General features: G+C 39.9%; 1 protein-coding gene across 1 annotated transcript in view; it reads left to right on the plus strand.

Moving 5' to 3' along the window:
- VWA8 (von Willebrand factor A domain containing 8) overlaps nt 1-16,580 on the plus strand; it is a 191,082-nt gene that overhangs the window by 113,234 nt on the left and 61,268 nt on the right. The window contains exons 27-28 of the mRNA XM_005487303.4: nt 14,335-14,443; nt 15,393-15,531. Coding sequence (XP_005487360.2) covers nt 14,335-14,443; nt 15,393-15,531 — 248 coding nt within the window. The remainder of the gene's footprint in view (nt 1-14,334; nt 14,444-15,392; nt 15,532-16,580) is intronic.

The raw sequence follows: 16,580 nt of genomic DNA on the forward strand, positions 1-16,580 counted from the left end.
TTCTAAACATAAATCTCCACATCCTTTTTGCAAAACTCTCCATAGCACTTATCCCATCTTCACTTTATGTGATCAACTTTCTTCACACTTACATTTTTCTTACTGTATTGGGTTTTTTCAGATTGGTTTTATGACATGTCAATATCACTTTCTATTTTAAGCTAGTTTTTCCTACCTGCTTCTAGACTCTCACAAGCTGGCAATCTGAAGGTGTGGTTTCTAGGTGTGATTTCTATGTTGTTCCAGCAACAACAGCATATCCTCACTGAGACAGAGTAATCCATCCTGAACTAGGTGAAGTGTCTGGGAGAGGTGAAGGGTCTGTGGAGCTAAAGCTGAAGGAGAGGCCACGTTCCAGAGACAGCAAGGAGACAGAGAAAGAAAAACAGAAAAACCACGAGGTCAATCTGCCCCCGACTTAGGAATTCCTTCGATAAAGAAGAATTAGTGCTAAATGTCGTGTGGAATGAATATGTATGAACTTAATTTGAAACTGTATGCATATGCATTTGGAAGGGGGGATAAAAAGGGGACTCGGAGTCTCCAGGGGCACGCATGCCCTTTTGGGGAGTCTTGCGTCCGGCGCGCGTCGTAATAAAGCATACCGGGCTTTACAACTTTTACAAGTTGTGAGGTTTCTTCTTTTCTCCGCAAAACATTTTGGCGAGCCAAGGCAGGAGTTCTCTGTCCCCGCGGGGGCAGGGGGGATAGACGGACCTCCAAGGCGCGCCCCAGGATTTTTTCCTGGTGGGGCTCCGCTTGTCTCAACTTGCCACCTGCGAGGACAGACAACGACCCGCTGGCCTGCGGAGGAGAATACGGTATGTATGGGGCCCCAGGGGGGGGGAGGAAGGAGAGAAAGGGAGTAAACCACCCAGAGACGTCTGGGTTCATGGGTTCAGCTGATAGAGCAGCTGTATTAGAGATGAGGTTCAGCTGATAGAGCAGCTGTATTAGAGATGGGGTTCAGCTGATAGAGCAGCTGTATTAGAAACGGGGTTCAGCTGATAGAGCAGCTGTATTAGAGGCTGGGTTCGTCGTTCTGATGGAGCAGACCGCTAGCGGCTTTGGGGGTAAGCCGGGTGAACCCGTGTATGTGTGTATTGAGGATTCATAGTTCTGATGGAGCAGAACTGGTGAGCCCGTGTGTTTTGTTTGTGTGTGTGTGTGATGTCCGGACACTGTGTTGCTGTATGGTTAATGTGTGTGGCCAGTGCACTGTGTTTGTGATCGTGCAGGTGATATGTGTATGGTGTATAAAAGAGAGTAAATCTACAGTGCCCTACAGTGCGGGGGGGGTCAGTACTCCCCGTGTTTGAAGCAGCCGAGTGAGGCCAGAGGCGCCGGCTGCAGCAGGCTGCGGGGGCAGGGAGAGAAGTGCCCCGCAGAGAAGTGAGTGGAGGAATGTCAGTGATGGTATTTATCGTGTTTGAATGTAGTGATTTGTGTAGATTTGGTACATTTTAACCGTGAGTATGAGCTCAGAGAGTTCCTTTGCCTTGGATGTTTGGACTTGATCTCTAGACTGTGTGCTGTTATTTTGATTGTGTCCAGGAAAAATTTATTTGAGTAAATGCCGAATTATGGTGTGCTGTGTTGTGTTGAGAAAAGTGAGCACTTTGAGAAATATGCCCTTTCCCGGTGATTTTGTGTGGTGATTTTCTTCCGCTGCATTGTGGTAATTTGATTCTCAGACTGTATAGTGGTGTTTGTGGAGATTTTAAGATTTTGTTGCAACAAGAGTAGCATTTTACATAGGAGAGCTATAGTACGGTGATTTATGTTTAACTTCGATAAAGTGAGTTAAAGGAATTCCAAGAATTCTCCCCCTCACAGCAATTCAAGCCTTGGCTCTAGTGAATTTGAGATAAGGCGGGGGGGGGGGCGTGTGTCTGTGTCTGCAGGTATATCAGAGTTTTGGCTGTGACTAGCACAGCCCTTTTGCAAAGCAGCAAAACAAGTGTAAGTAGACACAGTGCTTAATTAAATTGTGCAAGAAGAGAACTAGAAAAGACTGATATTTTGTAAAACAGAGTTTATATAGAAGGGATGAATGAGATGAATTAGTTAATGAGACTTATGAGATTTATGAGACTTCGGTTGGTACTGCAGTAAGTCTTTACTGGAAACAATCCGCTGAAAGGATTTAAAGTTCTCTGTAACAAACAGAATAGCCTGCCTTTGTGAGCAATTTTGGGGAGCCTTTGGTACATCAAGAGGCTAGCAGGCTGTGTGAGGTGACAGTGGCTGCGCCCTGGGCACAGGGACAGCTCTGGCTGCCCCGTCTCCCCAGGGAACACGGGAATGGCCTGTGAGCAAAAGCTGGATGTGCAGGTATTATTGCAGTGCGGTGTTTATGAGAAACACTGGTATTGCTGTTTTGCTGTTCCAATAAGTGTCAGGGTACACGCCCCGAGTGTAAATTAAAGGTTTCTGGTCAAGCGGATTCAGAACCTAAGGTCTTAGAGCTTGTGTGTGGGAATTACATCTGATACCTGCCACCTGGAGCTGTGTGTATAGGAGGAAAACTGAGAAACTACTGTGAAGGTCTGTAAAAAGGTTTGAATGGAAGCGGGATAGGGCAAGGAGAAATAAATAATGAGAACTGACCAGAGCAAACAGGTTCCTAAATTAGCCCCTTTTGGGAGGGGCTCATTGGGAGGAGGTTGCCAGTAAGAGCAGCTCAGAAAATAAAAAGATTTATAGTGCTTCATTGCTGTTAGTACTGTTTTATAATAGGAAGATAAATGGGATAGTTTTTGTATGCTGAAATGTCTTTTGTTTTAAGAAATCACCCAGAATGACAAAGAGACTGTGAGATCAGACTGCTCTCTGGTCTTGGCCCCTGAAAAGGAAGACAAGGCAAAGAGAAAGCAAATCAAACATGTTGTTCAGCATGCAGCATAAGATAGCAACGTATGAAATCAGGCAAGGATTATCACGCTGAAATGCGAAGCAATCACAGTTCGCAAAATGAGCACATATGATTTGTAAAGGCTTCCTCCCAAGGTAAGGGAGGAGGGGTAAAGGTAACCTTCCCAAAAGGGAAGAATTTTGTCAGTACAAGGGTCATGTGTTCAGTTTTAAATAAAGCTTTAGTACCTGTGGAGAATGTTTATGTTGTAGTGTGGGGAATGAACAACTGGCCAGTCTGAAAAGGCATACTTTTGCAAACCTTTAAAGTAACATGTGTACTATGTGTACCTAAAAGCTTTTGTACAATTCGCTCAATTTGCTAAACATTCTCAAATGAGAAAAGTTACTCTGGAGGCAAATAATATAAAGATGTTAGGCTTAATATTAACAGACACTGAAATTAAGAAAGACATTAGTAAGGAGATATTAGAATAAGTAAATAAGTGTTTTCAAGGGTATGGGCCTCTGCTGCACCAGGGAGAGTGAAAGATGCTCCCCCATGGGATGCTCCCCCATCAAGCTTAATGAAAGAACACAACCAGTGAGAACTGAGTAGTACCCTCAAAAGGAAGGTAAGGAAGGAATCAGTCCAATAACTGGTAGTACTGGATTAAGGGCTGTCAATAAGATAACACAGAATTTGTACCCTGTGGTAGCAAATCCATAGACCTTACTAACTTGTTTAACACCTGAGCTAACCTGGTTCACTGTTTTAGGCCTAAGAGATGCCTTCTTTTGCCTCCCTATCCATGAAGCCAGCCAGAACATTTTTGCATTCAAACACAAGCTCACACAGTCCATGTGCCTGAAGGCTTCAAAATTCTCCACTCCGATTGGAGAACAGCTTGCAAGGACCCAGAGTCCCAGGAAGCTCCACAAGAGGAAAGGAGGCTGTTGCAGTACATAGATGATCTTCTAGTAGCCACTCGGACGAGGGAAGCAAGAGAAGCCTGGACGGTAAGCCTTTTGAATTTCCTAGGACTCCAAGGATGCAGAGTCTCAAAGAAAAAGGCACAGGTAGTGAAACAGAAGGTAATCTACCTGGAGTAAGAAGTGAGTGCTGAGCAGCAGACTTTAAGGCAGGGAAGCCCTATGCCAAACCCTTAACCCCAGACAACGAAAGAACTCCAAACCTTCTTAGGCATGGCAGTGTAGTGCCAGCTGTGGGTTCATAATTGTGGACTGTTCTCCAGACCCCTCTATGCTCTTATTGCCAATGGGAACTGAGATCTCCAGTGGACAAGAGACACCACACGGGCCTTTCACCAGCTAGAGAGTCCCCTTATGTTGGCTCCAGCTTTGAAACTTCCCGATGTAAGTAAAGCATTCTTTCTATTTTTCCATGCAAGGAATTGCTCTGGGAATATTGGCTCGAGACTTGGGTCCATACCGGAGGGCAGTTGCTTACCTCTCTAAGCAACTAGATGCAATAGCCAAAGGATGGCCAGGTTGCCTCAGAGCTGTAGCAGCAGTTGTGCTGAACATTCAAGAGGCACACAAGTTTATCCTGGGACAAAAATGACTGTGCTAGTGTCCCACACAGTGTCTGCAGTACTGGAAGTAAAGGGTGGCCACTGGCTTTTCACCAGAGAGGTTTCTGAAATACCAGGCCATCATGGTAGAGCAAGATGATGGAGAGGTAGTGGTGACTAATATTGTCAACCCAGCTTCTTTTCTCAGTGGAATCAAGAAGAAGCAGTACACCATGATTGCCTAGAGACCACTGAAGCTACCTACTCCAGCCACCCAGATCTAAAGGACACTCCTCCGGACGATGCAGAGACCTGGTTCACTGACAAGAAAGCGACATTGCAAAGTTCACAGTGACTACCTGCAGAGAGGTAATAGAGTGTGGACCCTTACCAACAGGTACCTCTGCACAGGATGCTGAGATAAATGCATGGACCCATGCCTTAGAAACAGCAAAAGGCATTCAGAGTTGTGCATGCACATGGAGCCATCTGGAAGGAGAGGGGACTGCTGACCTCACAGGGAAAGAAGAGACAATCCAGCTGCTGGAAGCAGTTCGGCTACCTGAAAAAGCATATTAAGGCACACCAGAGAGTGAGCTTAAAATTGGAGGAAAGAAATGAGCTGGCGGATGGAGAGGCAAAGAAAGCAGCAAAGGGTGAGGTACAGATTTTCCTCGAAGGTAAGCCATAATACAATAATACTAATCAAAAGAGACGTACAACTGCAAGGGGTGGGCTACCATTGAAAGAGAGCTAGTAATCCCCTCCCATTTTCGTGGTTACTAGTGAAGGAAGGGCACTAGAAAACACACTAGGGCCTAATTACTTAAAGCCTTTTATAGAGTGTGGCTCCTTTCTCAAAATGACCGACGCTGCGAGTGATACAGAGTGCACTGGAATGAAGTGTTGACTTTGAAGTAGTAATTCCCACAGGCTTTCTAGAACACACATCTGATTGAAAGGACTGTTGTATCATTGTCAGGAATCTACATGCCACTATCACTCAGGTGAGCTGATAATGTGATCCTTGCCTCCAGACTAACCTCAAAATACCCCTGGGCCAAAACTTGGTCAGACTGGGAGTGGCCATGGGCCTGTATAGCAGTGGCAAATCAACTTTTCAGAACTCCCAAGGAAAGGGGGGTATCAGTATTTACTGGTATTAATAGATACATTTTCAGGGTGGCCAGAAACATTCCCCACCAGAACTGTCAAAGCTCAAGAGGTGACCAGATCATTTTTACAAGAGATATTACCACGCTTCAGAGTTCCAGCCACAATATCCTCAGATAAAGAATCACCTTTCATTTCCAAAATAGTGCAACAGATTAGTAGCCATCTGGGCATAGATTAAGAACTTCACACCCCATACCGCCCCCAATCAAGCGGCCAGGGGGAGAGAATGAATCATTTGATTAAGCAGCAAATCATAAGACTGGGGCAAGAAGCTCTTCCACTAGCACTTGCAAATTCAAACTAAACCTTTTGAGCTAAAGGAATGCTGAATCCTTTTGGAATGCCTTATAGAAGACAATAGAATACAAGGGGAATGTCCAGAATGTCCACTTACATGGTGGCATTAAGCAAACAGCTCAGAGTAATTGAGAAACTTGTGGCTGGAACTCGGAGCAGGGAGTTGGATAGCCTGGGGTTGATGTATATGTTAAGTCTCTTACAGAGAAGACTTCGGAACCACAATGGGAGAGACCACTGCAAGTACCTCTCACCACCTTCACTGCAATCAAAATCAAGGAGCAGAATGCTGGATCCATCACTCTCGGGTGAAGAAGGCCCAGAAGCCCCTTCAGGAGTGACACCAGGAGACAATGAACTGAGACTAAAACTTATTCGGGCAAAATGAGTATATTGCGGTCGGGAGTAGCTCATACTTTAGTGTACAGAATTGTTTTGTATGGAATTATAACTGAAGTTTTAGAACTAGAGAGTACCTCTACCCAAAGCAATGCTGAATGGCCTTGGTCCCTGGCATTTAATCAGTATACTGGATCCATAGGAAAACCTTCTGAGATAAAGAAGGTTTATATTAAACATATCTACTGTAGTAATCCACGAGAATCAAGTATGTGAGGAGTAAGAATAGCAAGAACAGGAGCTGTGAACACTTCAAGGAATCTGAAGCGAAGAAATCAAAGTAAAGTGCTTAGTCATCAATAGGATGGCTTATGAGAGACCAGATGTAATTAGTGTCTGAACCTCCCCTGGTGTATATGAACACCAGGAAGTCTGTGATAACCTAAGTGAATCAGACAGTTGGTGTAATTTCACCCTGATACAGCCTGTAGGCAATGAATTTAGGCTCTTCTCTCAAGATTTCCCCTCCATTATCTTCTACCCTGAACACAGTCCACAGCTTGATCTTAGCTAAGGGCAAGGTGGGTGACCAGGAGAGACATTCCTGCTTGCCACACATCTGGGAAATCAGGTGCTTTGGAGGGAGAGAGAGAAGTTAGATTCCCTGAAGTCTCTACATTTCAGAACAAACATCTGTCTCAAGTATGACCTAAACCTCTGTCAGATACACTTGTGAAGTATGTCTGAATTTGTAGTATGAGCCCAGCACATCCCTCTGGCAGGGAGGGATGATCATGGACAGAAAGCAGTTCCTGTTCCCCATAACAAACATCTAACTGGCATATTAGGGACAAGATTAGGAGTTTTAAATAGAATTGATTCAGAAATACTGATGAATAAACTGGCTGCTGCAGCAGGTAGCCTAACAAAATTGAAGCAGCCTTTATAGTAATCTCTACTGGCATTAGGAACTAGCCAGTGACAGATTTCAAAAGTACTGCCAAAGTAAAGAAGTATGAACAGGCCGGGGACCAAGACCACAAATTGATAGTAGAAGCACTTAGTATAGTTCAAGATAATGTGTCTTTAGCTTTCAGTTGTATACAAGCACAGTTATGGATACAAGCAACAGCAGCTCTGATCATATAGGAAAGGGGTGAAGGTAATTTTCCAGCTGAAATTCAGAAAATTGAATGGGATAATGCAATTGATTTTGAAAGGAAGTTTTAATCCTGGTGGACTATGGTGAATTTCACCTATGATCCTGTTTCTAATGTGGCCACTGCCTTTGTGCTTACATTATGTAATGCCACTGTTTATGTTATCCATCCCATCATTGCCCTAAGATTAAACCATGAAGAAACAACACTCTATCCTTCAGAACATAGAGTGTGGGCACAAAAAGATGAATGAAAAGTGGCAGGTAGTAAACTTAGAATCCTGCATTACTAGAGAACAAATGGGATTCATTTGTGAAAGCAATACTGCTAATGCCCAGGATGTGTTTGGACACTGAACAGAGTATTTGTCACTTTGAAATTCATCCAGTCACTGACCAGAAAACTGTGCTCGTATATACTGGAAAAGGGTGTATGTTTGAGAACTGCTTGTGCTGCTGTACAAATTAATAGCAATGATGTTATTCTGTCTAGTAGAAACCATTCTAATCTCTGTATTTGTATTTGTAATTTTGTTAAGATTATTGGGTGTGATTTTTCGTATTTGGTACCAGTAACATCCCACCAGCTGATTATAGCCAATTACACAATGTATCACAGACTACCACCTACCCCTATCGGGGTGAACCTTACATTGGTAAAACAATTAATTAAGCACCAAGACCTATTAGAAGTCTTGAAAGAAATCCGAGGAAGTGGAAAGAAAACCTTAATTACTGTCCAACATGGTACAAAAGAAATAACCAGAGTTCTACAAAGAATAAAATACGGATAATCACTGGTGAGATGTGATCTTTGGGTGATCACCAACTGCAAATGGAATCTTTGATAAGTTGTGCCACCCTATTCTAGTTTTACTAATATTAGTTGGGATAAGCTTAGGATTATCTATTACATTGTTAATTTGGAACTGGAGAATGCTACAACGAATAGCTGTACTAACCTCTTTGTCGAATGTACATGGTAAAGCGCTAAAAGACACTTATTGTCGTGGAAATTTTCCTTAAGTAAAAGAATTTACTTATTTCCTAGGAAAGGGGGGAATGAGACAGAGTAATCCATCCTGAACTAGGTGAAGTGTCTGGGAGAGGTGAAGGGTCTGTGGAGCTAAAGCTGAAGGAGAGGCCACGTTCCAGAGACAGCAAGGAGACAGAGAAAGAAAAACAGAAAAACCACGAGGTCAATCTGCCCCCGACTTAGGAATTCCTTCGATAAAGAAGAATTAGTGCTAAATGTCGTGTGGAATGAATATGTATGAACTTAATTTGAAACTGTATGCATATGCATTTGGAAGGGGGGATAAAAAGGGGACTCGGAGTCTCCAGGGGCACGCATGCCCTTTTGGGGAGTCTTGCGTCCGGCGCGCGTCGTAATAAAGCATACCGGGCTTTACAACTTTTACAAGTTGTGAGGTTTCTTCTTTTCTCCGCAAAACATCACAGATGTCTTTTGTGCCCCAGTCTTTTTTTAGTAGACTTTAAAGACTTACTAGCTATTATAATAAGTTGCACAGCAGTTCTATTAAGTAACACGAAAACTGGGATAGTATTCCAAACCAATTCTTCCTGAGGCTGTTAATCATACAACAGCAAAATTGTTGTATAAGAATACAAATTCAGTACAATTAAATTTTTTGATACAGAAGCATTTCCAGGAGGTTCTGGGGAGGAAAATTGTTATAGTGAAATGCTGACTCCTTTACACAGGTGCTCTCTGGCATGCCTTGAATTGAATTATTTGTGAATTCCTATAATGAGCTTTGGAGAAGTCTGTCACCTATTACTGAATCGAATAGAAAACTTGCATAAATCAGAATTATTTAAATTGCTGCTGCAATATAACTGCTGTAAATATAGGAAGAAAAAAACATAAGACACAGAAGCAACACAGGGTCTCAATAGAAGAATTATTTAAGTATGTGTCCAGCTGAAATTGCTGAAATCCAAGGAAAATTGAACAGATGCTTGTGGTGACCCTTAGAGGAATTTTAGATTAAATTCTGGAAATTATATACCTAGTCTTGGAAGGAAAGATTAGATGGTATATAATGACCATTTACAGACTGATTCTTGCACTAGTTGTTTTTTAAAGAGAGAAATTAATTTGTTGATGTTAATTTATTTATTAGCAAAATGAGTATCATGTATTAGACCTGTAAAGGAAAGCTTTGCTTGGTCTATTTGCTTTCTTCAGTTGTCACTTTTTTTCCGGGTAGGATAACCATTCTTCAAGGTACTGACATGTTCAGTATTGTTAGGTGTTAAAATACTGTCTGTCTCTCCTGGTACCACCTGTCCACTATTTTATGATTTTTATCAGTATTGTATGTAAAGCAGATGGATTGTCTATGATGGTTTGCCAAGACATAGTAGGTAAAATGAATTATTCATGGTACTAACTCATTTTCTTTCTTTATGTGTACAATAACATTTTGTTTTTCCCATTGACATCTGTTATGTCATATTTTTCTAAATTCATGTTAATCTGCCATTTCAGTGCACAGTTCAGACCATCTGCAATTTCTAGGTAAAACAGCCTTTAATCCTAATTCTGACATTTATCCTTGATGAAATTGCCATTCCATATTTTTCCTCCTGTCACTATTCCCTTCCAGGTGCTTCCTATAAATTCAATATTTGTTTTATATGAACTGGGTTTTTTATATGTAATGTAAATATGTACATTTTACTAGCTTTGTTTTTCTCTTGAGACTTTCATGTGGCTTTTTTTCCCCCTGGTAATCTGTAGTTAATTATTGCGTATGTCTCCTATCATACATGTCTGTTGTCAACCCTGTGTGTTGCAGGGCCAGCTGAGGAAGGGAAATTGTCAGGGAACAGGAGTTTTAACATACAATTGTTCTGAATGTCTGTTTCAGAATATCTACTGAATGTCTTCAAATCAAAATATGTTTGGATAAATTATGGAGAACTGGTTGGCAAGGAATTTTCCTGATTTCAAGCTGTAACTTACTTGAGTCCAAAAAGGTTACGTGGGATAGAAATCTTTTCAGCTAGATGGAGCACAGGCTGTTACTGGAGGCCTTGAATAATACATTCTGTGCCAGCACTGAGCCGGTTTACAAGATCATATATTAAGCAGCTTTGTTGTATGTCATAGTTCATCTCCACAGCTGTACTAATATGATGTCTGGCAGTGAAGAATTTGCTTTCAGTGGAGCTGCACTTTACAACATTCATATCCATCTTGTAGTATGTTCTCTGAAAGCTAAACAAAAAAATTTATAAACAGGTTCTGTTGACTTTTTAACACAGTTGTTTGGTGATTTAGGTTGGTTTTTTTGGTTTTGTTTTTCTTTTTTTAAATATCCTAAAATGAATTTATTTTTTTAAATCAAAAATATAAAATGGAAAGAAATTGTGTTCTATAGGTGTCACTGTGAAAAGTTTTCTAGCAGCACAAGAGAATTATGTTTTGACAGATCATTTTCCCTTTGATGGCTGTGCATGCAGAAATTCAGGCTAAACAGTAATTTCTTGTAGAATTGCCCCATCAACTGTAGGTCTCGTGCAATCACTTTTCTGAACCCTGCCTATATATACATTTCATGGACAGCAGTAATCATGTAGAAAACCAGGATCTAAAATGAAGGGTGAATAAACAGAAAAACAATTTTGAACTTTTCTTAAGCAACAGGCTTTGACACATCCATAATCGAAGAACTGATCAGGAATAATTCTCTAGAAATTGCCCTTAAATCTTGGATGTCTTACAAGATTAATGTAGTCTGCCTGTAGTTTTTCTGTTCTACAAACCCTTTCCAGCTTTTGAAAAAGACAAAAATCATGGATTGCTCTGTACACCCCAGCTTAGAGACCAGTGAAGTTTTAGTACCATTCTTACTCAGCCACTGCACTTTTTATACCTATCAGATCTGTTTGCCTTACAGATTTTTGCCAGTGTTGACATTTCCATTGTTTTCTATCTGCCTTTTATGTAAATGCTATTTGGTTAATTAATTTGCAATACAGCAATTTGGCAGGAACATCTAGTGAAGTTTTGCTAGTTCTGTCACTTCAGGTTATTTTCAAAATTTGCTTGTTATAAGTCCTGGGAAAAGAAGGTAATTTCCTTACTTCCATGTGTATCATATGTATCTGCTAGGGGAAGGCTGTTAAGATGTATACGCATTTTTAGTGTGAATATGTTGTTTCAGTTGTTCTGCACCCTCACTCCCTCCTGAAACTCATTCAGCAGACTGATTGTAAGACTTTAATGCCACCAGCTTCTTCAATACTCTTAGTCTTTCTTAGACCAGATTTACATGAGAGAGCAGTGGGACAGCAAAGAAAAAATAATTGTCAGGCCCGGAAAGAATGAGATCCCTATTACTCTTGACAAAGAGCTTTGTATTGTGAACTCTGCTTTCTGTATTGTTCTGAAATTCAGGTCTACATTTTCCTCCTCTTTGCTATTTATGATGACCAGCTCTGCTGCCTCAGAGAAACTAAATCATTCAGAAACAGGGAAGAGAACAAAACCTCAAAAATCTAGGAGAAACTAGAAATCAGTTTTCCTGAGGGAAGAGAGGAACTATTAGCAAAGAAAATCTCCAGAAAGCTGAAAGAGAGTGGAAATGTTTATTTGGGAATGCCATCTGTAATTCTGTTGCTATAAAAAGCAGGGTGTTTGGTTTGAGGTGGTTATTAACATATGTTTTGTTTCAAATTTTAATAGCTATTCATGATCATTACTAAGGTTCTTGATTTCTAGGATATTGTCCATGGGAGTAAACTGTAAGGAATTAAAAGTAAAGTCCAAATCCTTTGTTCCAAATCCTGATGTTCCACTGAGCTAATGGGAAGTAACTATTGCTGATTATTGGCATATCAGGGATTATGCTATTCAGAGTCATAGAGCAAAAAGAAGTGTCCAAGGTTTTTTTGCACACAAGACAGCTTGTGGCTCAAGACATAAACAATGCTTTGCCAACAAATCATTTAGAAAACCAAATGGAAGCCTGAAGTAAAATTCTATTTCATGGATATCTAAACTGACATTTAGTCTAGTGGCTTGACCATTTGCCTGTTTTTCTGGTTGCATGAATAAATATATCTAAGAATTTTGCATATGTTGAAATACTGCATCATTAATGTTTTTTCCTAATGGTGTTGAATGTTGCCATGCAAAAGCACAGCCTCATGTACTTGAGGGTTTTTGGTTTTGGATTTTTTTTTTAATCTGGCTCAATTTCTCTTCTTCGTTTGGGAACAATTTTGGCTATACTAGCTAGGTGTAAGAATGGAAAAATGCGGAATGAAGTGAGGAAAAATGCAAAATTAATCACTCTGCAAACACTTTTATCTATTGATATTTTTAGTCAGGCAACAAACAGGCCATGAAGATTCTCCTGGTTCTTTGACTAAGAGAGGGAATTAATGAGATACTCTGTCTTCATGACATGCCCCAGTGGCACATTGCTGGCAGCTGGCCATTTATTTATCTGTGAGCGCCAGTGATCAATAGCATCCAAACCGTTTTCTGTTTGCAAAACAGTGTCTTTGGCTGTCTGACTGCCTTGGCAGATGGTCCAAACACAGAGTGGTGATGGAGGCTGAGTGAATGCCTGTGACTTCTGGCTTCTCATTGTTTGAGGTTTGGTATCTATTAAGAATTTATATATCATTAAGAAATGTTAAGACATCTTTCCTGAATGAGTAGCAAAAATTAAGGGATATCTCTATTCATCCCCTGACTTTTCCCATAATTTCTTAGGGGAAAAATAAAACTAAAATTCTCTAAGTTTTATATATAGTCCAAGTGATATTTTAATGTGGGAATTTTTTTTTTTATTTGGGATCCCTTCTTATTCTGAAAATAATATAGAGAAGAAATTAAACAATACTCTAATATCTAAAAGTGCCAGATTGGTTGGTGAGGAGAGGGAAAATAATTGTAAGAGTAGGAACAAGCATCATCAGATAGGACAGAAGGGACTAAGCAGATACTTCTAACAAACAGTCTAAGAGAACTTCCTTAAAATAGACTTTGAAGATATTTATAGAAACTGGGAGAAGGAATGTCTTCTGTTCTCCTGCCAAGTCCTGTAGCTGTGCAATAATGTGCAACAGCATGTAACACAGAATGCTGTTTTGATAGGAGCTCTCTTTAGGAGTGATTGGTCCCAAAAAGAAAAAGCCAGAAGTGATGAATTCATTAGCTTGAAGGTATCTGTGCCAATTAACGAAGTCAAACTGCTTTCAGTGGCTGTAAATCACTTCAGGGGAAAGAAAGAGAAATTGCACTGTCTGTATTTTGCTGTGATGCTAGATTGCCACACATCAGCATTTTCTTTTCCTGTATAAATCAGTTTTGCTGTGGTCCACGTATTTATTCCTTAGATAAAAGATACAGAAATGAGGAAATTAAACCAAGGCAAGCAAATGTGGCTTTTGAAGATGTCTTAGTCCTTTCTGTAGATTGTACTGGCCAGAAGGCAATGAGATGTCTATATTCCTTTGCCTTTTTTCATCTGAGCGGTGGTAAAATAAACAGAAATAATTTTTCTTTTGTGGTTAATGAGCAACAGAGCTTACTGTGGTTTTTCTGCTGGTCTTTCAGAAGAGTGAGCTACTGACAGAAGTTCCTTTAAGGGGTGCTGGCACAACCTGATCCAAATAAAGCAAAGCAAGAGTTGGTTTGGATATAGCTCACATAATTCAGACTGGAGAACTTTTCCTTTTGAGGCCATATTATACATTGCTTCTTCTTTTATGATACTGCTTAGATTGTGTCTATATTAGTAGTCCAGAAGACTAACATTTTTGTGATTTAAAATGTAAAAAGGAATAAAATATTTTAGCAAGAAAACACTTTCTGCAAGAGAGTCTACAGATATATTTTGTTGGAAAAATGCGGTTGTCTAAATTATTTATTCCATATCACTTACTGGTTAATAAATGTAAAAATTCATTTGTTCCTACATTATTTGACAGACTGCCATTACCAGATCATAAGTTTATGGGCTACTGGAAAGTCGATCAGCCAGGAAATGCACAAAAGAAAATGCTGTGTCCATCAGAAACTCAAAAAATAGAAGTAAAGGTTTGTCTTTTAAATTATTTTTTATTTATATAATACTGGTTTTATTTACTGGGTTGTGACAAGTCTAAAATGTGATTAATTTTTTCAGGAAGAAGAGTGTGTACAAGGCATGGTCCTTGTTGCTTGTTCTTGGAGTTTTTACACTGACTAGAAAAATTACCATTTTCATATACCTAGCTGTCACAGTCTAAGATGTGCTTGAAAACCAGGAAGCTTGGCCAGAAGTTCTTGAAAAAAAGTATTTATAAAGATATTGAAAATACCTTATCTGAAGAAACTTTGTAGCTGTCTTGGATGTTTGGGGGTGGCCAGTTACAGGCCCCAGATCTCAATTTTTGGCCATATTCAGTGGCTGAAAAGAAGGCTGCTTTCTGTTCCTGTTTTGCTTGCAGCTGAAGTCTTACAGGTCTTTGGCACTGGCAAGTTTGAATCTGAACCTTTGGTACCATTTGATCTGCAGCCAAAGTTTCTAAGTCCTTTTCAGCTCTGAATTCTTGGCTTAACTTCAGTAATTATTACTCCAGTGAGTAAGGAAAACCCGGTACTGCTAATGTGCTGTATGGGTGAGATTTAAACTTTATATAACAAGAAATTGCCATATAATTTCTTTGAAACAGAAATATTCTGGTATTTTCCTTGTATAAACTGTGTTTCATCAGTACATGCTGTCTCCTCATGCTACTAAGTGATAATGGTTCCAAACCATGAAAAGACTAAAGAGGAGAGGCATGAGGTTTCTATACCGTAAAGGAAATGGTAGTGTGGACATTCAGAGAGTTTATATAAAAGGCATTTCTTATTCCCTTTAATTTGTTTAGTAATAAATATAAAATTATTTACTGGTTTTTTATTGTTAATAGTTTTACAGCATTAAGAAGACTTCTGTATTTTCATAAAGAATGGGGAGTGGAATATTTTAGGAAGCCCTCTTGGTTATTATTTGTTTTAGGGCCCTGTGTACTTAAATATTCAAGGCTTTCCACTGGAACGACATGAAGCCAGGTCCATCAGTTTCACAGAAGAACTTGCTTTTTGGACATTGCCTTTGGATGAAATTAACTTGGTTTGTGACGTCACAGTAACAAAAGGTACAGTAAGAAAAGCTACTGACTTTTGTAATGATCTGGAGCATTACAAAGAGGTGAGATGTCCTGAAGATGAGGATGTCCTGGGCTGTTGACTTCTTAAGTCCTTGCCAATAGCCAGTGACAGAATATTATAGGGCAATATGAGGGATTTCAAGTGTAGTAACAACACTCCAGTGCATTTACATTAGTGTGTGTATTTTTAGATATGCTTGCGGTAGAGTATAGGAATAATACTAGGAATTGTAATATGAGAATTAAAATATAGAGTATGGGAGTGAAGTGTAGGAATAATAACTTACCTTTTTCCACGTTTTTTTGTTTTTAATAGTAGGTGAAATACAAAAATAATCCACTGACATTGGTGCAAAATTTCACTGAGTCAGTGTGGTCATTGTAAGGATATGCATCTTTCTCAAGCTAAGAGAAAGATGTGTAATTAAAGTAGAACACAGCCACAAATCTGCAAGTTTGTTAAGTTTGTGTGTTCAACCCTGCGCTACTTGACAAAAACAATTCTTTGACTTTTCCTCTCTCAATTCACTTTTAACAGAAATCTTTTAACTTGGAGAGTGCTGTGCTTTTTTCATCTGTGCTTATACTGATTCTTTCTCACTGGACCAAACCTGCCTTAGCTGCCTCTATAGCTTATGTGCCAGCAGGAATTGCACCATTGGGAATATTCATAAACGTTTTTAGGGTTCATCATTAAGCATGTCATGATGCCTTAAGTTTTTAGCTTTTAATGATTTTCAGATCCTGTACTGCATTAGTGTATAACTCTGAACTCCATGCAGAGTGTTAGTAAGCTCTCTTCCCATTTTGGTCAGACAAAACAATCCTTCCAGGCCTGAGAACCAAGGCCACCCTCACAGCCTCAGGCATTGAAAAGTATAAATAAAAGTATATGGCAAGGAGCAAACTGGGGGAATATGACTTCATTCCCTGAAGCTTAAGTTGGACAATTAACCTCTGATATGCAAATAGACAAAACATATCTGTCTGAAAATCTCGTGACCATTGTCCATCCTGTATAGCCTCTGCAAGGCTTT

The sequence above is a fragment of the Zonotrichia albicollis genome, chromosome 2, assembly GCF_047830755.1.
Source record: "Zonotrichia albicollis isolate bZonAlb1 chromosome 2, bZonAlb1.hap1, whole genome shotgun sequence".
Taxonomy (NCBI): Eukaryota; Metazoa; Chordata; class Aves; order Passeriformes; family Passerellidae; genus Zonotrichia; species Zonotrichia albicollis.